The sequence below is a fragment of the Leptopilina heterotoma genome, unplaced genomic scaffold (genome assembly GCF_015476425.1).
Source record: "Leptopilina heterotoma isolate Lh14 unplaced genomic scaffold, ASM1547642v1 Lhet_267, whole genome shotgun sequence".
Classification (NCBI taxonomy): Eukaryota; Metazoa; Arthropoda; class Insecta; order Hymenoptera; family Figitidae; genus Leptopilina; species Leptopilina heterotoma.
Window position 1 is genome coordinate 1,607,528 of NW_025110976.1, and position 25,077 is coordinate 1,632,604.

The following is a 25,077-nucleotide window of genomic DNA, read 5'->3' on the forward strand; positions in this document are numbered from 1 at the left end:
ATTCACAACCCAATACAATTCTTTTAGGAAAATAACTTATGATTTTAACAGCAAATTTTAATTGTCCATATAGGAAATACAATTTTGCAACAAAACAAATACAAATTTCAATTTTAAGCCTTTATTCTTTTAATTTCTATTTTTGTTCAAATATAACATTTGTTTGTTATTCGCAATTTTACTGTTCTGACGAGAAAAATTCTAAAAAATTTTAACTAAAATTAATCGTCCACCAAGTTTGAGTATAATTCATTAAAGTTATGAAAGAACAAAAAAAAACTCGTTTCAATCGAATCAAAAAAAAATATATTTTTTTGATTCAGTATTACACTGACTTTTAGAAAATAATAAATAATTAATTATCAATGTTAAATATTTAAAAAAATATTGTTACAGTTTGACAAAAATCAATTTTTTTTAAAGGTAAATCATTTAAAAATCTTTGGATATTTAATTATTTTTCAAAATGCAAATTTCCAAAGAAAAATATCTTCTTATTTTAATTCAATTCTTGTTAGAAAGTTCTAGGGAAATTCAATTATTCAAATACAACTAGATAGTTGTTTAAATGATTGATTATTTTTCTTAAATCTGAGTGTTATGCAATTATTTTATCAAAATATATAAAATAATTGAATTTTTTTTAACGATTTATTTTAATTTTCAAAAAAAATATATATGACGAAAATCGTATTTTAAGTAATTAAAATCACTGAGAATATTATTGTTTGTATAAATGACGGAATTTTGTAGAGAGCTGTATTAATATTTTGAGAATAATTTATTTATTTCAACTGTTATTGACGGATTTAAAGTAGTGGAAATTCAAAAAAATTTTTAACTGAAATTATTAAAATACAAAATAATAATTGATTGAAGATTTCATTATTTTTTTTAATTGAATTTCTATATTGTAGTTATCAAAATTAAGTAAAAAAAAATCATTATATTTTAGCATTAAACTCAACAACTCAATATTAAACCCGTTATTTCGTGACTTTAGGAGTGAGCTAAATTAAGTGATGAAAATAAATAAGGAATTAAATTGAGTCTTGATTTCTGTGGAGAGTAATCGTGACGAGTTCTATATCTAAAAGTAATTTTCCTTATTGAAAATTTTGACTGCTCATCCTGTTCACCCCGGAATCGAACCACAACTAATTCACAACTTGCGCTTAAGTTAGAATTAATATATATTCACACCATTAGGAAAATAAGTAAACATGTATCCTCTAAGGTACAAGGAATTCAGTTACTTGAAGTAAAAGAAAAAAAATGATGATGAGCTATTTTCGTATAAATAATTGAATCCTTACAAGCCTAATGTTCTTTTTTTTGTGTCAATAAATTTCCAAGAGAGTCAAAATTCCTTTAAGGTCAACCAAGGGGAGGAACCGATGAAATTTCAACCCCTTGCTAATTACGTTGTTAAAAGGTGTCAATTCTTCTGGCACTAGCTAGGATCTAAATTTATGCTATAGAGTTGAAATTTTACTTTAAATAAAAAAAAATTCTAATATTAAAAAAAAAAATTTTTATTAGCTAATTAATATTTTATTTTCGAAGCATATCCTAACTTAAAATACCAAAATTTAAAAAAAAAATTCTGTTAACCTCCCTTTGAGCAAACTACGTTAAAAAAAAGAAGAGAAGAGAAAATTTTGTTTCCTCGCTTTTCTCTGTCTTCTGAGTTTCAGGAATTTTGACTGAAAGTTTGAAGAGTGATTAATCTAAAGTTATATACATATAATATAACGTCTCCGATTAGACGGTATTTTTTAGTTGAAAGAAAAAAGGAAAAGGTGGCAATAGTAAGGTAGAATTTCAATAAAGACATTGAGTAATATGTGTAATATGATGTCACAAGAGTCTGTTTATTCAGTAAGTTTAAATAGATTAATATTAATTTTATTACAATTGATATTGTCTTATCATTATTACAATATGTACCCCTTTTAATTTATATTAATTAGGTCTTAAAAAATACCCTTTATGACATTACATTTAATAAAATAAAATCCAATACTTAGAATTGTGACAATAGAAAAAATTATAACTTATGAATATACCTCTGTTTTAGACAGAAAATGATATTTAAAGAAATTAACTAATAAGTGTATGTGTGTGTAAATGTGTAAAAGTAATTACAGAATAATTATCAATTAACTCACCAATTATAACTTATTAAAATTTATATCTCTTTTTTTAGACAGAAAAGTCTCTTATTCCTAGTCTTCCAGTTACACCTGTAGTAATATTCACGTATTCACTTTTACTTCTCTTTTTTTTTTTATATTCTTTTTCTTTTTAATGGTCTTTAAATAAATTCCTTTTTTATTTAAAAAAAAATCAAAAAATTAAAATTGATTTTAATATTTAAAATTTTGGGGTCACTAAATTTTAAATTTGTAATCAATTCTGAAATCCTTTATTATACGTAGAATGAAAGAACTAAATCTTCAAACCACAAAAAAACGAGGTTCAATAATTTTATTACTTTTTTCTTCTTTTAAAATTCTCTTTTCTTTGTTAATAATCTTTATTTATTTATTCTTTTTCTCACACAAACTGCTTTCTCAAATATTTTTTACTTTTAATTCAATTTATCTCGAATAACTTCTTTAATATTTCCTTTTATCTTTATATTTTTAAATAAATCACTTTGTTTCAGTTATAATCTTCTATAATCAACTTTAAATAATCATTACTTCACTCAATATTATATATTTTCACAATAGTAAACAATTAAACTCAATTGATTCAAATTATATAAAATCAACCCTTAAAATTGGGGAAATAAAATACAAAACCTCCGCCTTTTTCGGGAATAAATCACAAAATATAAAAAAATGGTAACGTCCGCTCTGCGGGAAATACTCATTAAGACTCCTCGATTAATTATCGTGGACAATCGGTCACACCCTGGAAAATCGACTAAAATCGGTAAAGTGGGAGAATCCGTTGCACACGGCCCAACAAACCTTGCTGTTGCCAAGCAAGCTTTTAGCAAACTTGCAAATTCCTCAAGAATGGCGTGATATAGTTTGATACTTTGTATCCTGTTTCGCCAATATGCATTCAATTTAGGTATTCTCCACAGTATTATTTAAGAAAAGAAACTCCTTTCTTTAGAGAAATATCTTTTTAATTTAAGGGAGTCGATAAATTACCAAGGGTTGTAGACGATTTCCATACTTGATAACATTTATTTTGTATTTCCCAATCACCCAATATTTAGGTAAAAACCATTAAAAAAAATGTTTAATTTCGAATTTTCTCAAATTCAGGTATAATAAATAAAATATTTGATAAATACAAGTAAATAATTGATGAGAGAATCATATAAAGAATTCTTTTTATCCCTATTTTAGGTGTATGTGTTATTTAATTTAAATTAACAAGCTTACCCATTTATTAGATTCTATATAATCTTAATAAAATTAAAATGTATTAAAAAAAATTAAAGTAGTTGCGTTTTGAACGTAACAATTGTTGTTATAAAAAAGGAAAGCACTAAATCAAGATTGGCAATGGACTTCACCGGACTTCCGTTTTATCGACATACAAAACCAAAAGAATAAAGAACTCGTATGCTTCCTCTATGTTATACTATGTTAACAGTGGAGCCGAGGGCATTTAATTTTGGGGACAAAATTTGGAATTTCGCGGTGGATTGTAATGTGATCAATTTTAGTAATCGGTAACACCGTTCAATAAAATTTTTATTTCCAGCACCAAGGCTTAATACTTTGTATTAAGACCTTGATGCTGGACACCCAACACCCTGATAAGCACAGCTTTGTCAGCATCGAATGCTCTCGACTCCAAGCATAGGGAAGCTGTGAATGAAATAATATTTATTAAAATTTTATTCCCCAAGCACGACGGGATGCAATAACTCAAGTATGTTGCGGCAATGTTGCGAAGCCAAAGGCAAGAACCAACATTCCGGCGACACTATAAAACCTTAGCGGAAAAAGAAACTAAAAGAAAATCTTAAATATAAAACAACAAAACGGTCATTGAGTTTGGGTACACGTGCATTCGTCGGAACACATGGGCATGTGTTAGGTGATGTGAGCACCAACACTATCGCAGGCTCCCTCCGTTACGAGACTCATACGGCTGGACAAGGTTTCGAAATACTGCATACACACACACCCGTACTCGCCTCTACTCGATGCTTCTTATTCAACGTAACCTTCCCTTCCTCTCCCGGCCCACAAGTTGGATTGCATCATCATAATAAACGCACGTGCGTTTGACAAATAACACAAAACTTAAAATACGGGCAAGCAGTACAACTTCTTGCTTCTCTCGAACAACACCTCTCCTGGTTCTGACCTTTCTACGCGAAAGGCGGACGAAAAACAACCATAGAATCTCCTAACCGACGGAGTCCTGCGAGGATTGTGTTTGGAAAATTGGGTTGAGCAGGGTGTAAAATATCCTGACCAACTTAATTTGTTTTCGTGAACCGACCAGTCCGTGCGTGTGGCACCTGCGCCGTCCGAATTCAACAGCCCGCGAAAACCTTGTTTAAAATAACTCCGGTGAGGTATATTGCCAATATTTCCAGTTTTTTACGGGTTTTATTCAGTTAAAGAATAAGAAAGGGAGTAAAGAAAAAAAAATTGATATTGACATAAATTTCGATAAAGAAAGGTGTGTTTGAGTCAAGCTAATAACAATAAAGACGTTTGAGAACTTGAGAATAGTTGTGAGTGAGAAAAACTGCATCAATTTTGCCCGACCGCAGCTATATATTGTTACCACTGTCGTCGGTAGTCGTAAGTACTAAATGTATCGTTCCTAACTTTCTTTATTGCTATAATAATAAACTGTTTTTTTCTTTCTAAGTAACATTTTTCTTGTTTCTTTCACCCCCACTCTTATTCACACTCATTTAAATCCCATCAAAGCAGAGCGTAACTTATAAAAGTGGATAAACGACCTCACAAGATAAACAAGGTAGGTTTCTATCTTGGCAGCTTGGAGCCTCCCCGAACCCAAAAATATTAGGACCAACTCAAAAGTTCAGTAACAATATTTTCGGTTTGTAACAATAAAAAAATTATAAAAATATGAAATGAATTTTGCAGAGCTCAACTATAAAACAATTGACATGCAGTTGTCTTTTATTTTAAGAATTGAATTTTAACCTAAAACCCCAAGAACCTCCGAGTAGAGAGTTTCAGGTGAATCCAATTAATTTTTACGAAACTCGTCCGCCATATTGGATCCGCCATTTTGAATTTTTAAAAACTGACATTATATTCGTAATCAGCGACCCCAAGAACCCCCAAGTAGAGATTTTCAGGTGAATCCAAATTTTTTTTTTCAAAACTGATCCGCCATATTGAATCCGCTATTTTGCATTTTTGAAAACTGATATTATATTCGTAATCAGCGACCCCAAGAACCCCCGAGTAACGAGTTTCAGGCGTTTTCAGTGACGTGAAAAAGTTGAAGCACTATGTTTCATATGTAAGTCATTTTTTTAGTTTTAGCCGCCATATTAGCGTCCGCCATTTTGAAAAAAAAATTGGTCGCTTCAGGGTTTTGTAGCTAAGGGTCCATGGACGCGATATTTTGAGCTTTTAAGACTATCCACCTACTTTTTTCAGGTGAAAATACGTCTGAAATGAAATTTTTTTCTCGAAAAATCGTGTTTTTTTGGAAAAAATTGTTTATAACTTTTTAACAATTTGGTATAAACAAATTTTAACAGCAGAATCTGAAAGAGGAGAAAATTTTACATTAAAAATGGTATGTGTTAATTTTTATATAAGCATTTTAATAAAAAACGAGGTCCTCAAAGTCAATTGAAATTTTTCGTCCGTCTGGTCCTTAATGGGTTAATCTTATTTTAGACAACTATTTAAACTTTTTAGGTAGCATAATATTTAGTGATTATACAAGAAACCAATTAGTAAAATTATAAATTACTTAAAGACATTATAAACTTACACTTATTAATCCTTTAACGACAAAAATTTTTGTCTGTGAAATTAACGAAACGCTTGTCATCCATATATGTGTGTGATTCATATTTTTCAATTGTTTTTTTACCATAAAAATATTCAACACATTTAAATGTGTAAGTATATATTTCATAATTTTTTAAAAAATAAATCGTAAAATAATTTTACCAGCAACACAAAATTTGAAAATATAGGTTCAGGAAAATTTCACTAGCATTCCCTATATGATCTGTTACCATGATTTGAATTTTTCTTTTGGATATTCACTTATAATAATCTTTTTGATTCCTTATTTTATAATATATATATATATTTTTAAATTATTTGCTTATTTATATTTAAATTCTATGGATATATTTTGTGTCCCCCGCCTGTTTATTGAAAAAACTTGTAAGTTTTAGACAAGCTTGGTTTACTAATTATTAATAACCATTATACTACTTACGTTTTTTACTTCCCTTTTTCTTCTTAATTCTAGGGTAATGTCACCTTGAGTGGACCGCCTAAGCTTTATTTCGACCAAATTCTTTATAAAAGCTATGTCTTTTCTAATGTTTTTAAACAATTTTTTTTGTTTTTAAGGTTCCGTACACCGTAGGTGTACTGACGGAACCCTTATGAAATCACTCGTGTGTCCGTCTCAGCCACGCAAAATGGGCTGTCCTCCCCTTAACTTTTACAAATCTTAAGCTGGTGAGCTGAAATTTTGTAGGGATCTTCAGTTTTAAGTGCAGATCACAGGAAAAATATAGCGAACCCGAATGACGGACATATTTTCGAACTAGGAGAAAAAGAAATTGAATTTTTTCGAAAAAAGTACAAAAAAGGACCCTGTCTCCCTCCTTAACTTCTACTAATCTCAACTTGGTGAGTTGAAATTCAGTAGAGATCTACACTTTTAAGTGCAGATTACAGGAAAAATATAGCGATCCCGATTGACGGACATATTTGCGAATTAGGAGGGAAAGAAATTGAATTTTTCCGAAAAAATTGGAAAAAATGACCCTGTCCCCCCTTTAACTTCTACAAATCTCAACCTGGTGAGCTAAAATTTGGTAGGGATGTTCATTCTTAGGTGCACATTACAGAAAAAATATAGCGAACTCGATTGACGGACATATTTGCGAACAAGGAGGGAAAGAAATTGAATTTTTTCGAAAAAAGTGCAAAAAATGACCCTGCCTCCCCCCCTTAACTTCTACTAATCTCAACCTGGTGAGTTGACATTTAGTAGGGATCTACACTTTTAAGTGCAGATTACAGGAAAAATATAGCGAACCCGATTGACGGACATATTTGCGAATTAGCTTTCTGATAGCAGACGACAGGGAGGAAAGTCATTCATTTCTTCGACCATATAAAAATGGCGGCCGTGTTCTCCCAAGGGCAAGAAAATTAGCTGTTCACATGCATTTTTCTTGCCCATGGGAGAAAACGGACGCCATTTTCATACAAGTCGAACAAGTGAATGACTTTTACTCCCTGTCGTCTGCTATCTGAAATCACCGCCGCTTTTGTGCATTAGGAATAAAAAATATCGTAAGTAGCACGAGAATAAAGGCAGCAAATTTCTATACGATGATTTTTGTGACACTTGTTCCGGTCTCGGGGCGCCCTCGACCTCCACTCGAGTCACAAAAATCACCGTAAAGAAATGGCTGCCTTTATCCTCTTGTTGCTTAATATACTATTTCCTTGTTTGTTGATTCGGACAGAGTTTAAAACGCTCTTCAAGATGGTAAAAACCAAAAAGTCATAAGTTGCCCAGCTTAAAATCCCCGTACAGGATCCTTAAAGGATCCTCTCGGGATCCTGTACTGGTCCTGTGCAGAATCCCATACAGGATCCCGTACTCGTCCTGTACAAGATCCCGTACGGCCTCGAAAACCCTTACAAACATGTGTTACTTATTTATACTTATCGTTGCTTTTTAAAAAACTTAGATTATTTTTTCTCTGTTTGGGGAGTTTGTTATTAATTTATATAAACAATTATTAAAAAAAAAATTTCATTACTTGTATGTTTTTCTATTTTGATACTGTGATCCGCGGTGAAGAAAATAAGCCTTACTTGATTAAAAAATATTAATATTTAAAAAAGTTACAAAAGTTTTTCCAAGTTAAACTTTATTTATTGTTTTCTCGAAAAATTGTTTTCGCACGTAAAGTCCCTTTTCATAGAACAGGTCACATATCAAGATTTTATATCCCCAAACTTATCTTCCAAAAAGCATTATATTAACTTCGTGCACAGTGAACGAATACAAAAGGAATTCGTCTACTGTACACAGAGACTCAGTCTTATATTATTTGGAAGAAAACCAAGTAGCACGTAACATTACTGAAGTGACACTGTAATGTAGCATGCAACAATAGTAATATTATAATGCAACAATACAGAAATATTACAGCAATATTTTCCTACAGCAATAATGGGCACTTTAATGACCTCTAGGTTATAAGGGAAAAACTTAGTATGCGCCCGTACAGGTAGATGAAGTGACCATAATACGCCTGAATTGCATAAATATAGTTCTTTAAAGTTATAGATTTTTTGTTAAACGGTCGAAAGCAAGTGTCATGTATCTTATTTATAATAAAGAGACATATAGTTTTTTAAAGTTATTTATTAAAATGAACGAGTAGAAGTTTTACAAGGAAGCGTCATATATCAAACTGATTTGGTTTTTTATGTGAGTCTAGTTATATAAGTAATATAACTAGATATTACTATGGAGATGTAAGATACCAACTTAATATTTAAATATATCACATCCCCTTTCTTTAAGAAAATTATTTAAATTTATTTAGATAAATAATCATTGAGATACGAAGGCTTTTTTACAACTCTACCTGAACGTGTTGTTTTTACATTGTCTGATACATTTAGATCTACATTATTTTGTACATTGATTAAATTCTTCGTTGTGTCATTATTATTCTCTACAATAATTGTTTTTTCTAGATTATTGTTTGTTTCGAAATTTTTACCTATGTTGTAATTATTTAGATCACCAGATGTAGGAACTTTATACAGGAATTTCCTGTTTCTTTCAATTTTGTTACCATTCTCTAATTCGACTTCATATGATCTCGGTCTTTCGCAAAGTTTGGTGACTTTAGCAGGTAATAAATGACTTATTTATTTCTTTTCGAACGAATACTTTGTCGTTGATTTTACAAGGATTTAATTCTTTCGAATTTTTGTCGTATTAGTACTTTTGTTTCGACTGTCGTTCTTCTAATTTACATTTAACTAGTTTATTTTTTTCAACATTTTTCTCATCAATTTTAATTGGCAGAAGGCCTCTAGTTTTTCGATTAAACATTAATTCGTTTGGTGACTCTAATTCATGTGTTATTGGCGTATTTCTATACTCTAAAAGTGCAAGCCATGGATCCTTACTTTCTACTTCTATTTTCTTAAACATATTTTTTACGATTCCAATATGTTTTTCAACCATTCCATTTGATTGAGGATATCTAGGACTAGAAGTTTTACTAATAAAGTTCCATGCTTTTGCAAACTCTTTCATTTCGCGACTGTTTAATTGTGTTCCATTATCAGAATTTACAATTTTTGGTATTCCATGTCGAGCAAATAAAGATTTCAGAATCGCTATGACTGTAAAACTACTAGTATCTTTTAATTGCGCAACTTCTACATATTTGCTAAAATAATCTATTACCAATAACCATTCTGAATTTTTGAAGTGAAATAAGTCAATACCTAATTCTTGCCATGGACCTTCTGGTACATCTCTTACAATCATCGGTTCTTTAGTGTTTTTTCTTTGATGCGAAATACATGTTACACACTTAGATACTAAATCTTCAATTTGCTTGTTCATATTAGGTCAATACAAAATTTCTCTCGCTCTATTTTTACTTTTTACGATACCAAGATGAGGATAATGAATTTTCGCCAACATTTCCTTTCTTAAATTAGAAGGCACTACCAATCGATTACCTTTAAAAACTAACCCATCAATCACATTTAACTCATCTGCGAACGTAAAATACGGTACAATTATTTCCGGAACTTTTGATTTATTCGATGGCCAACCATTTTCTATAAATTTAATTAGCATTTGCATTTCCTCGTCCCTAGATGTTTCAAATTGAAATTCCTCTTTTTTTTCTAACGATATTGGCAAAGATTGTAACAACAAACAAACTTGTTTTTCTATTTCTTCTTCAAAAGATTCGTTATTGTTCTTTAAATAGGCACGAGACAATGCATCCGCCAATAATAATTCTTTACCTGGCTTATATTTTACAATTATGTCGTATTTTTGTAATCTTAATTTAATTCTTTGTATACGAGCAGGGCAGTTGTTCATAGACTTTCTGAAAATGGACTCAAGTGGTTTATGATCACTTTCTACAATTACTTGTTTACCAAAAATATATTGGTGAAATTTTTCACATCCAAATGCTAATACTAAAGCTTCTTTTTCTATTTGCGCGTACCTTTTTTCTGTTTCTGTTAGAGCTCTACTAGCATAAGCAACTGGTAATTGGTCTTGTAGTAAAACTGCACCTAATCCATTTTGCGAAGCATCTACACTCAAAGTTACTTCTTTATTGACATCATAATATTTTAAGACAGGATTTTTTATTAAAATTGATTTTAATTCATTAAATGCTTTTTCTGTATTTGCATCCCATATCCATACAGAATTTCTTTTTATTAAACCTCTTAAAACTGAATTTATTTCTGATAAGTTTGGTATGAATTTACTAACATAAGTGATCATTCCCAAAAACGTTTCTAATTCTTTTTTATTTTTCGGTGCTTCCATTTCCGCGATTGCTTTAATTTTCTCATCGTTCACCTGAATTCCCTTTTCAGAAAATCTATGTCCCATATATTTTACTTCTTTGACGCCTATTTTACATTTTTGAAAATTAAATTTTACATTTCTTTCCTCTGCTTTACGAAGTACTTTTTCTAAACGCTCATTATGTTCTTCTATATTTCGTCCCCAGATTAAAACATCATCGATATAAATTTTTACACCTTCTATTTCGCCAAATATTTCTTCGAAACATCTTTGAAATACTGCTGACGCTGAACATATGCCGTAAGGCATCCGCACGAATTTAAATCTACCAAATGGTGTATTGAAAGTTAAATAATCAGAGGTCTCTTCGTCTACAGCAATTTGCCAAAATGCACAATCTGCATCTAATGTACTAAATATTTTAGCACCCGTCATACTCGAACATAGGTCTGTAAATTTAGAAATATAATAATGCTCTCTCAATATGTTTTCATTTAATGTAGTTGGATCTAATACAACTCGAACGCTTTCATTATCCTCTTTATATTTTTTAATCATAACAAACTGATTCACGCATTTTGTAGGTTTTGTTACCTTTTTGATTACTCCTTTATCTAACATTTTATCTAATTCTTTTTTTAAAGGAGATTTTAAAGTCATTGGAACAGGTCTACAAGGTTCTATGCTAAATTTGGCATTCTCTTTTAATTTAATTTTATATTCGAAATCTGATATACATGTTTTGCCATTAAATACATTTTCGTACTTTTTTAATAATTGGTCTTGATTTATTTCAGTCTTTTCGATATTATGGACTCTTTTTATTAAATTTAATTTTGTTAAAGTTGGTAATCCGATCAAAGTAGGAAGTTTCTTTTCACATTCTACGACAGTGAATTCACGTTTAATTTTTTCTCTATTTACAAATTTACATTCTAAAAAACATTTTCCTATCACTTTAAGACTACTTCCTCCATAAGCATCTAATTTTGTTGTTGTTTTTATAATTTCTGGGTTACCGACTTTTTGTAAATCATTTACCGGAATTACATCCCAATGCGAGCCTGAATCTAATTTTACTCTTAAATTATAATTATCGTTAATCTTTATTGTTTCATACCATTCATAACTTTCAATTTTATTTTCAGTTACCATACCAATAAACATAGAATCATCCTCAATTGACATTTTGCTATTTAACCTAGTTTCTACACTTTCTACTTTTTTATACTTAGAAACACGTGCAAAGTGATTGAAGCGTTGACAAGCTGCACATTTCTTACCGTAGGCTGGACATTGTCGAAATTTATGGAATCCGCCACATTTTCCACATTGTTGTCGTTCTTGACCCTTGTTATAATCCTTTTTCTTATATTCCATTTTTGATTGTTGACTATTTTCCACTGCATTTTTTGATGTTGAGCGAATATTTTCTTCTCTTTTGTTGAATTCCCTTTTATCGAAGTTCTTTTTTACTGCGTGTATTTTTGCTTCTTCGTTTAAAACTTTTATCTGCTGATTCGCCAATTCCGACGCTTTACACATATTGACACATTTTGTCAAATCCATATTATCCTCTCTTAATAATTTATTTTTTTAATTCTGTATCCCTTAACCCACTTATTATTCTATCTTTTATCAGACTATCTTTTAATTCTCCAAAGCCACAAGGACCACTCAACTTTTTTAAATCAGTAAGGAATGACGTGAACTGTTCACCAGATTGTTGTACTCTGGAGAAAAAAATATGTCGATCAACACTTTCATTTGCTTTGGGGGTACAAAAATTTTCAAATGCCTCTATCACATTTTTTAAAACTTTGCCGTCAGCTTCCGATAATCCAAAAGTATTAAATTTTTCCAAAGCTTCATCACCTATAACATGTAAAAGAACTGCAACTTTTCTCTCTTCTGTTTTTGTATCTAAACCTGTTGCTATTAAATACAAATTGAATTTTTGTTTCCATTTCGTCCAATTTTCTTTTACATTTCCTTCGAATGATAGTGGTGGTGGACATCTCATTGACGACTCCATTGTTTCTATATTTTCCTGAGCTTCGTCTGTCTCATAAAATTCTTCTTCGGAATCCGAATTACTATTTTCTTTTCTTAATTTTGGTGGTTGTGAATATTGCACCAAATTACTGTTGTTCTCGACCACGTTTTCGATTTTTAGGTTAGGTGGATCATTATCACTATCGTTTTTTAAATATTCGTGTTCATTTTCACTCATTTCTCATTTCATTAATACATTATTATTTCTTACCGACTGCGCCATGTCATGTATCTTATTTATAATAAAGAGACATATAGTTTTTTAAAGTTATTTATTAAAATGAACGAGTAGAAGTTTTACAAGGAAGCGTCATATATCAAACTGATTTGGTTTTTTATGTGAGTCTAGTTATATAAGTAATATAACTAGATATTACTATGGAGATGTAAGATACCAACTTAATATTTAAATAAATCACAGCAAGTAACACTTTGTCGAGCACACCATGTGAGTGGTGTCCCCATCAAAAAATTGTTCATAATATTAATATTTTTTAAAAATATTATTGTATCTCATTTTCAGTTATTACACGTACTTTAAAAACCGCAACGATTTTAACTTAAAAATAAAGTCTTTCTTTTTCGAAAATGAGAAATGAAGCGAAATGTCAGTGGTGTCCCTTGTCAGTGGTGTCCCCTCAAAATTCTGTTTCTTGCAGCTTATTATTTTATTTTTAATAAATTTGTGTTAAATTTACTCCTTATATGCAGTTAAAAAAGATTTGATACTGGATTGCAATTTATAAGCTGATCTTATTCTCACTATTCAAAAAAAATTATCAGTGAAATCTTTCAAAAATGTCAGTGGTGTCCCTCAATGTTCATATGTCTTTTTGGTCTTCAAAAGTATATTAATTTATGGCAGAACTCATTACAATTAAGTTCAAAATCCAACATTCAAAAATCAAAGTTAGTAGGATCAAAAATGACATTTTAATTTTAATAACCCATATATGTTATGTACAAATGAATAGTATAAAAATATAAAATTCAAAGTAATTAAAAATTTTAAAATTTCACGTTATCTTTAGTCTGTCCAACTTTGACAAACAGGAGCAACATCATTTAAAAATAGATTTTTTACCTAATTGGAATAAAAGGTACTTAAGCAAAGAATGAAAAATGAAAATAAAGAAGTGCAATTACATTTCGTTTGAGGTAAAACTTTGTTTTTATTAGATACTTTTTGATTATTTAAATTTTCTCAACCTTAACCCTTTAACGCCCAGTGGTACATATGCTGTATCACAAATGCAAATTCTTAACTCTAGTAAAACTCTTCCAGCAGATAATTAAAAAAACAAAAGCAAAAAAATAATAATAAATAAAAAATGTGTCAAGATACATTTTCTCCATGACGGACGAAATAATTAAAAAAATTAATCAGATTCGTTTAAAACTTGTTACTCGAGGGTTTTTGGGGTCGCTGATTACGAATATAAAGTAAAAATTGCAAAATTGAAAATAGCGGATCAAATATGGCGGACAAAAAAATTAAAAAAAAACCGTTGCCAAGTTGTAGGATTTTTTCGTAAATCTCGTTGTGTTTATTTCATGAACACTTTGCTTCCTCATAGAGATAATAATAGAAATAAATAATATAAAATGTTTTATATTTTCGTTAATTGGTATTCAGACAATTTCATTAAAAGTTCATTTATTATAATATTTTTAATGTTTTTTTTAATTGTTATTTTATAATTGTTTATATTTTTTTTGTTATAAGTAATATGGATTAAAAACAAATAATTTGTTAATTAATAGTTAAAGAAAAACTCTTATATAAAAATTTTTTAAAAATGTTATATTCGACAATTTTTTGTCCCCCGAGGAGACCTACAATTTAAAAAAATTAAAGCTTTTAGCTCTTCCTCGTTCTGAGATATTGAGGCAAATGTAATGTTAGTACACACACACACATCGGGATAATTTTTTAAAATTCCTTTTTTTGGACTTCTGAGATAAAATTACATCAAAATTTTTAATTATTTATTTATAACATTTATACCGAAAATGGCCATTCGTGAATATAGTACTAAAAGATTAGGTATAATTAAAAAAAAATTATAAATATGTCAAAAAATCACAATCGAAAATTTTGCTAATACAATCCTTCCTCTATGAGGAAGCAATAATGGGATTGACTTGAAACTTGTTACTCGAGGGTTTTTAGGGTCGCTGATTACGATTATGAAGTAAAAATTGCAAAATTGAAAATGGCGGATCAAATATGGCGGACAAAAAATTTAAAAAAACCGTTGCCAAGTTGTAGGATTTTTTCGTAAATCTCGTTGTGTTTATTTCATGAACACTTTGCTTCCTCATAGAGATAATAATAGAAATAAATAATATAAAATGTTTTATATTTTCGTTAATTGGTATTCAGACAATTTCATTAAAAGTTCATTTATTATAATATTTTTAATGTTTTTTTTAATTGTTATTTTATAATTGTTTATATTTTTTTTGTTATAAGTAATATGGATTAAAAACAAATAATTTGTTAATTAATAGTTAAAGAAAAATTCTTATATAAAAATTTTTTAAAAATGTTATATTCGACAATTTTTTGTCCCCCGAGGAGACCTACAATTTAAAAAAATTAAAGCTTTTAGCTTTTCCTCGTTCTGAGATATTGAGGCAAATGTAATGTTAGTACACACACACACATCGGGATAATTTTTTAAAATTCCTTTTTTTGGACTTCTGAGATAAAATTACATCAAAATTTTTAATTATTTATTTATAACATTTATACCGAAAATGGCCATTCGTGAATATAGTACTAAAAGATTAGGTATAATTAAAAAAAGTTTATAAATATGTCAAAAAATCACAATCGAAAATTTTGCTAATACAATCCTTCCTCTATGAGGAAGCAATAATGGGATTGACTTGAAACTTGTTACTCGAGGGTTTTTAGGGTCGCTGATTACGATTATGAAGTAAAAATTGCAAAATTGAAAATGGCGGATCAAATATGGCGGACAAAAAATTTAAAAAAACCGTTGCCAAGTTGTAGGATTTTTTCGTAAATCTCGTTGTGTTTATTTCATGAACACTTTGCTTCCTCATAGAGATAATAATAGAAATAAATAATATAAAATGTTTTATATTTTCGTTAATTGGTATTCAGACAATTTCATTAAAAGTTCATTTATTATAATATTTTTAATGTTTTTTTTAATTGTTATTTTATAATTGTTTATATTTTTTTTGTTATAAGTAATATGGATTAAAAACAAATAATTTGTTAATTAATAGTTAAAGAAAAATTCTTATATAAAAATTTTTTAAAAATGTTATATTCGACAATTTTTTGTCCCCCGAGGAGACCTACAATTTAAAAAAATTAAAGCTTTTAGCTTTTCCTCGTTCTGAGATATTGAGGCAAATGTAATGTTAGTACACACACACACATCGGGATAATTTTTTAAAATTCCTTTTTTTGGACTTCTGAGATAAAATTACATCAAAATTTTTAATTATTTATTTATAACATTTATACCGAAAATGGCCATTCGTGAATATAGTACTAAAAGATTAGGTATAATTAAAAAAAGTTTATAAATATGTCAAAAAATCACAATCGAAAATTTTGCTAATACAATCCTTCCTCTATGAGGAAGCAATAATGGGATTGACTTGAAACTTGTTACTCGAGGGTTTTTAGGGTCGCTGATTACGATTATGAAGTAAAAATTGCAAAATTGAAAATGGCGGACCAAATACGTCGGACAAAAAAAATTAATTTTTTTGACTTGAAACTTGTTACTCGGGGGTTTTTGGGGTTGCTGATTACGAATGTGAAGTGAAAATTACAAAATTCAAAATGGCCGATCCAATATGAAAGACAAAAAATAAAAAATGAATGGGATTGACTTTAAAGATACTTTGGGTTTTTGGGGTTGCTGAGATTGAAATGTTAACAATCATAATGGTGGATCCAATACGGCAAATTATGTTTAAATTTAAACCTGAATAGTAAAGGTAAGGTTAACCTTGCGCTCAATAAAAGTAAGAAATTTGATCCATTTGTGAAAGGAAAGGGTAGAAAATGACTCAGTTATAAAAAATAGGTCAATGTTCCGCTCAGTAATAGTAAGATAATTACCTCGGCCGGCGAAGGCAAGTGTAGAAAATTATCCAGCCGGTAAAGACAAGACCAATTATTACGTGCAGGACCTCCCAATACTGGTATACCCACACGGCTCGCCTACGAGCGTAACAGGGTGAGATACGCTCGACCATCGTCGATGACCAAGGTGTTCTGGTCATTGGTCGATTCATGTAAGGTCGGTAAGAACCATTGCGGACCCTCGGTCGGGGCCGGGATCTTTCCAACCCCTAACGGCTCTGCAGGTCGCTTCCCGAGTTGGCACCACAACTCACATGTCGGACGGAGGTACTAGGACAGTCGCGATGGCACAAAAGCACCCAAACAGACTATCCTATCCCATGCACGTCCTAGCCTCAAGCGATGTAGGCTTTTAACCACTGCCACCACGAGGCCAACCCAATGACCGGTTAGAGACGAATCTCTACGGACATCCGGCCCCCATGACAATGACATAATGCCCCATTGCCTAGGCCGGTTAGGTAACTCGGGAGCACCACTTCCCGTAGAGCCGGATCGAAATCCACCCATCCTCGAGTAACTCAGGATGCACCGGGTTCGTCATACCCGTAAGGCTTCAGAATTAACCTCCACCTCTCCTGACGCGACCGCTTTTCACCCAACGTCCCGAGGTGACAATGACTTAATGCCCCATTGCCTAGGCCAGTTAAAGTAACTCGAGAGCAGCACTTGCCGTAAAGGCAAGGTCAATAACAATTCGTAAGACTTTAAGATTATAAAAATTGATATAAGATTGGATCCGCCAGTTTGAATTTTTAAAAACCGACATGAGATTCGTCATCAGCGACCCCGAAAACCCCCGAGTAACGATTTTCAAGCTAATCCAAACAAATTTTAATGATGATGATGATGATGATGATGATGATGATGATGATGATGATGATGATGATGATGATGATGATGATGATGATGATGATGATGATGATGATGATGATGATGATGATGATGATGATGATGATGATGATGATGATGATGATGATGATGATGATGATGATGATGATGATGATGATGATGATGATGATGATGATGATGATGATGATGATGATGATGATGATGATGATGATGATGATGATGATGATGATGATGATGATGATGATGATGATGATGATGATGATGATGATGATGATGATGATGATGATGATGATGATGATGATGATGATGATGATGATGATGATGATGATGATGATGATGATGATGATGATGATGATGATGATGATGATGATGATGATGATGATGATGATGATGATGATGATGATGATGATGATGATGATGATGATGATGATGATGATGATGATGATGATGATGATGATGATGATGATGATGATGATGATGATGATGATGATGATGATGATGATGATGATGATGATGATGATGATGAGGATGATGAGATGATGATGATGATGATGATGGATGATGATGATGATGATGATGATGATGATGATGATGATGATGATGATGATGATGATGATGATGATGAATGATGAGGATGATGATGATGATGATGATGATGATGATGATGATGATGATGATGATGATGATGATGATTGATGATGATATGATGATGATGATGATGATGATGATGATGATGATGATGATGATGATGATGAGATGATGATGATGATGATGATGATGATGATGATGATGATGATGATGATGATGATGATGATGATGATGATGATGATGATGATGATGATGATGATGATGATGATGATGATGATGATGATGATGATGATGATGATGATGATGATGATGATGATGATGATGATGATGATGATGATGATGATGATGATGATGATGATGATGATGATGATGATGATGATGATGATGATGATGATGATGATGATGATGATGATGATGATGATGATGATGATGATGATGATGATGATGATGATGATGATGATGATGATGATGATGATGATGATGATGATGATGATGATGATGATGATGATGATGATGATGATGATGATGATGATGATGATGATGATGATGATGATGATGATGATGATGATGATGATGATGATGATGATGATGATGATGATGATGATGATGATGATGATGATGATGATGATGATGATGATGATGATGATGATGATGATGATGATGATGATGATGATGATGATGATGATGATGATGATGATGATGATGATGATGATGATGATGAGTACACTACTGAGGAAGATGAAGAAGAAATTGTGAGCGACAATGAAAATGGGCAAGGGGCAGAAGAAGACGAAGGACCTGAAAATCAGAACATTCAAGACCAAAGTGTTATTGTAAACGTACAAAGAGAAAATGAAACGGAAACATTGTTTAGAGGAATCAACACTAACAATGCGCGTGCCTCTGCAGAGCAAACCGCATATAACAGCTATCGACCATTTTGTTGTGGTATCTGCACAAGCAGTAGGGCATGGTGACACTTATGAGCGCATAATTGATAATTTCTTGAAAAAAGCTTTCCGTTTTATAAACATACCTACAACAAAGCAGGCTTTATGGGATGTTCTTGGTCGGACACAAGATAATTTAATTTATCGATTCTTCTGTTCTAAATGTAAGGATGAGATTGGAGAGGGCCTTGCAATTCGAGTGAGGTGCGCTTGTAGAAGACGCGGTCCAAATCAACAAATGTCATTCGTCGCAACATTTGTCCAAGTACTTTTGCGTCCTCAATTAAGTGACTTACTAGCTATTCCTAATATAGCATAATCACTAAACTTTAGAAATAATAGATACAGAGCACACGAAAACGCAATGGAGGATATTTATGACGGACCAAGAACAGATGGCTTAAAGCTGAGCAAATCATCACGGGCTACAACATACCATGTTGTATTTCAGCTGAATGAACTGTCTCCTCATGCTCGTAAGTAAAATTTGTTGCTGGCTGGTCTTTGGGTAACAGACGAGCATCCTGACATGAATACCAATTTACAACCAATTGTTAACGAATTAAGGAATCTCTTTCATCAGGGCATCCGTTGGAGACCCAATGCTGAAAATAAGGTGTGTGAGATATTTTTAATTTCGCAATGGCAAAATGAAATTAATTTTATTTCAAATCAATAATTTAAGACCATTTTCCGCAAAATCAAAATATTACCGCTATCTTTCTGCCATAAAGATTTAAGCGATCACCTTCGGAACAAAATTCAAGCTCAATTAAAAAAAAGGAAACTAAATTACAAAGTGTTGGGCGCCAGGTTCAAAAGTGAACCACGTCAGCAAAAATTATAAAAAAAGGGGTTTTTACAAAACTGAAATAGAATAATATTTTAAAGGAACGAGACCACCAGGTTAATCCAATAACAATAATAATCAAAGTTAACGTTACTTGAACTACAATTAATCAAAATTCTGCAAAACTCGTATCAAATTATCAACAAAAATTGGGCTTGAAAATTGTTTACCGGTACATATTATAAAACCACATTTCGGCTAGAAAATTACCAAGAACATTTGGGTTAGGGTTTCCAACGAGAATAACTATCAGCAAAATTTCAATAAAACGACATTTTAAGATTAACAACTAAATTTATTCAATTTTTCGATAATAAAATATTGAGAAACATCCTTGACAAAATATATGATTAAATTATTCAATTTTTTTATAACGCGACATTATTCCGCGATCGATATAATTAACAAGATTCAAAAGAAATTTTAATTTACATCATTAATTAGAATTTCAATGCAAATTTTCAAAAGTTCTAAAATAGAATAGTTTACTATAAAATTAACGCAAATACAAAATTATCGGACTCAAGACGACCCTTTATTTTCCACAATTCTTAAGAAATCTAAAATTCTGAACTAAACTGTGAAATATTTCTCGAATTTCAATAAAGAACACGCGAGGGAAACGATGACGAAAAATGGTGAGAGACACATAAGAGATTCACAAAATCAACAATTTCAGCAAAAAAGATCAATAAATAATTTTTAGAAATGAACGCCCTTAGACTATTACCAAAATTACAAACGATAAATAATAACAAATAATCAAATTACGCTAAATTTAACGGTCAATAGTGGCGTCATTTCACTCGAATACAGAATTCACATTCTTCGCGAGAAATAAACAAATTTTACACGAGAATGTGCATTCTTAAAAGGAAATTTTGTCAACTCACCAATAATTTAACAAAAGAAGGTGTCCAGAAGACGACCTGTCCGCGTAGGGGAAAACGGCTTCCTCGTCTTGGACACCTTTGTCGCAGAGAACAGTTTCCGAAAAAAAACAAGTTGTCGCTACCGGGTCGTCGCTATGAGTGTCGAGCACGTTTTCGACAATTTTTGCCGGTCGCGGCGGGATAGAAAATCTAACCTAAGCTGATTGCGCTCGCGCGCGCATTAAGTTCGTAGCGGCGCCGTGGCGGCAAATTTGATTCAAAATAAAAAATTACTATATTAATCAAAATGACAGAATTTAAAGTAGTTTGAAAACTGTAACACAAAATCAGCAAATATAATATTTTAAGTAATTTTAACTATAAAAAATATTAGAATAACGCAAAATAAACAATAATTACTTAAAATAACGAAATTCAAAATAATTGCTATAAAAGAAATTTAGAAAATTGAAATGATCGATTTTACAAATTTTGGATTCTGGAGCTCTTCTTTTGACTACGGAACAGTTACTTTAATTGGCGTCGTCATCCCGTCGGTTGGTGAACCAAATTAATCACTAAAATTTTGTCGATGCTTTCGAAGTAGGATCGCTGGATTATACAGCCAAAAACAAAGTAGCGTCCAACAGCAAAATAAATCATGCAGCAAACGTACAGCCAAAAGCAAAATTAGCATCAAACAGCCAAGTAAGGTGGAATCAAACATCCAAAGTGGCGTCAAAATTGTAATTGAACAGCATCAAACAGCCAAGTGTCAGTGTAATAGGTCTTCGGACGGCCAATTTCAGTAAAGTTCCGTCAGCAGCGTCGAGGTTTACAGCGTAGTCCAAAATCGCTCAAAAAATAAGAAAAGCAAAGGCAATAAACAAAATACAAAATAAATTTCTTTAGTCGAGGTCGAATTGTGGAACGGAGATTCTAATTTTAAAAGTGTCCAACAGGAGGGTCAAAGGTCAAAATTTATAACTTTAATAATTTAAATAATGACAATTTTACTCGGATGTGACGTGCCAAAATTGTCACGTCACAGGTGATCAGTAGGTTTATTTTAGCTATATTCACTGCGGATTCCCTCGCGAAAGCACTTGTTTTGAAAACGAAACGGTTCAATGGTAAGAATGGCTGCCCAGCATGTTTAGCTCCTGGTGAAGTGGAAAACAACAAACGAGTGTATGCTGCAATAGAATATTTACCGTGCACTGATGAGTCAATAAGATACGATTGATTAGCAGCTTTTGAACAAGGAAGACCAATAACCGACAGATTGGCTCAGTCGGATAAGTGCCTGGCGTTGTTGGTCGTTTAAGGACCAGGGGTATAAGTACCCTTGGTTCGCGCCCACTTGGCTTGGTATTTTTCCGGCACGTGAGACAATCTGAGCGGGAGGTTTGACGTCGAGGTATAATGATGTGCACCGTCGATTATTGTCCGGTACACACCATTAGAACTCGACTGTCGATAAACCGGTTGTACTCAGAGAGGTTTTCTACAGTTTCCCTCTTCTCTGGCAAGAAAACCCATTGACGGGTGGTCCAGGCGTAATGCGAGTACTCCTAATAAAGTCGGCTGTAGACGCAAATTAGGTTAATATATAGAAAAATTTCTAAGTAGAATGGTTATGCTTAATCGAAAAAAAAGTATTTCTCGGGGACTCTTGTCGAAGTGCGTAAGGCCAATAGGGCAGGAGTATAAACAATAAAAAAAAAATAAAAAAAAACAAGGAAGACCAGTTAGAGGCATAAAAGGCGTTTTATCTTTGGCCACCTTGCCGCTATTTAACCTTGTTGACAGTGTGGTTGTTGATCCTGCACATAATCAATTTTTAGGTGTTGCAAAAAGACTTGTCGAAAGATATCTTACTGATGCAGATGGGCAATGGTACATTAGACAGGGCGAAAACATCACAGCTATCGACGTCAAATTGATAAGCATCAGGCCACCCACAAGGAACTCTAGACAGCCACGCAGTATTGTGCTCTACAAAACGTGGAAGATATCCAAGTGGCGTAATTGGTTACTTTATTACGCGCTTCCCTGTTCACCTTCTAGGTCACTTACAAGTTGAGTCGGTACGAAACTGGGGTCCTTTGTGGGTGTTCTCAGCACTGTCATTTGAATCGTTCAACAACAAAATTTTAAATTTTGTTAAGAGTCCATTTGCTAGAGCAAGCCAAATACTTAACAGATTCTTTCTCAATAAGTTTATAATAGTTGCAGCACAACAAATACCTCTTTCAGTTGAAGCAAGGGAAGAACCATTCCGCCTTCTAAAAATTAATAATGAACACGTAGAAGGCATGCCAGAAGGGCATTATTTTCAAGGTCTTGGAAGGTGTGACAACCGATTGCCTCAACTAGATGAAGTTAATTGTATTAGAGCTGCAGGTTATCGATTACGTCCTGAAAGACGGATAAATTTTTACAATAGGGCTGTAATTAATGGAACGGAATACCGTGTTGCCTATAACAGAAGAAGAAAAGTTTGCAACCATATAGTGTTTTGCCAGCAATCGAGATTCTTCATTATTGAAAAGCTAGTGTCTTACAGATTTGACAATCAACAAATCGCAGGATTCATTGGAAGGTATTTGCACAACGTTGAGGGCATTTACAGAGTTCCCAACATGCAACGTGTTACAGGAATAGAAGTAAGGTACTTCATATCCTTCAACGAAGTCATTAGTCCAGGATTTTTCATTCCTTCTGATGAAGAAAGTGCAGCTGTTTCTTTATCAAATGTCTGGGAAACAGATTAGATGCAAACTCAGGTAAATAGCTCACAAAATAATTTATATGTAAATTTTTTAAAATATTCCTAATATGGCCAAATAGGAAAATATTTTTCACTAAGTTTAAAATCGTTATAAATAAGTTAAATTCTCAAATTTCCGTGTTACGTTTGTGTCCTCAATATCCACGATTCAATTTCCCGTTGGTACCGAATTTCTTAATCTATAAAGCTGAAGCTGACACCGAGTTATCAAAGCCCACTTATTTTTAAAAATTTTTATGTTGGCAATAAAACAAATGAAAACCATAGCTAAGAAAAAAAAATTTACATAAAAAATTATATTCTAAAAGGATTTTAATTTTTTAGCAGGGACGAATAATAAAGTAAATAAAGAAAAAGCATTATAATCAAATATAATTAAACAACAAATAAAGAAATAGTTAAGAAAGAAAATATGAATTTTTTATGAATTAAAATAAAGTTTTGTCAGAAAAAAATATTTTATAAGGCCCAATTTTTGAGTCCGGCAGTCTAATGTAGTTTTTTAGGTTCGTAGTAGTCTGACAAAAGTATCCCATTAATAACAGAAAATAGTCAAGAAAGAAAATGTGAATTTTTTCAAAAATTAAATCGAGGTTTTTTCAGAAAAATTCATTTTTGAAAACCCAATTTTCGAGTCCGGCAGTCGGATGTGGTTTTTTAAGTTCGTAGTAATCTGGAAAAAGTGTTTTTCCAAAATTCGATAGTTAAAAATAGTTAAGGAAGAAAATATGAATATTTTTAGAAAAAATCATTTTTTAAGGCCCATGTTTCGAGTCCCGCAATCTGATGTTTTATGTTCGAAGTAATCTGACAAAAGTATCCCTTCAAAAATTGATATTTGAGAATAAATTTTTTTAGAGAATTTTTTCGTAATTCGGCGCACTCAATTATCTTCAATGTACTTAATATTTATAGTATTTTTTACTTAACTGTATTTAAATCACATCAGTACAGTAGAACCTCGGTTTTCCGTGACTCAGGGTTATCCGAGGTACTAAAAATGCTCGGATAATGTGGAATAACTCGAATAAAACGGATGGGGCGACCAATTATAATTGGTAGTAATATTTTGCTGTGTTGATGGGATTGCTATTTTTAACAATGAACCAATGGAAGCTTTAATTGAAATGATGGCAATTTATTGGATATTCAATATTCAATTTCATTCAACGCAGAAGCATCCACTGTTGCCCATATCAGCATGCTTA

General features: G+C 31.7%; 1 protein-coding gene across 1 annotated transcript; it reads right to left on the reverse strand.

Moving 5' to 3' along the window:
• Positions 1–9,195: 9,195 nt before the first annotated feature.
• On the reverse strand, positions 9,196–9,834 carry LOC122503672 (uncharacterized protein K02A2.6-like). Its single transcript, XM_043614300.1, has one exon. It carries the CDS (start codon positions 9,832–9,834, stop codon positions 9,196–9,198), a length of 639 nt encoding a protein of 212 aa, XP_043470235.1.
• Positions 9,835–25,077: the final 15,243 nt, after the last annotated feature.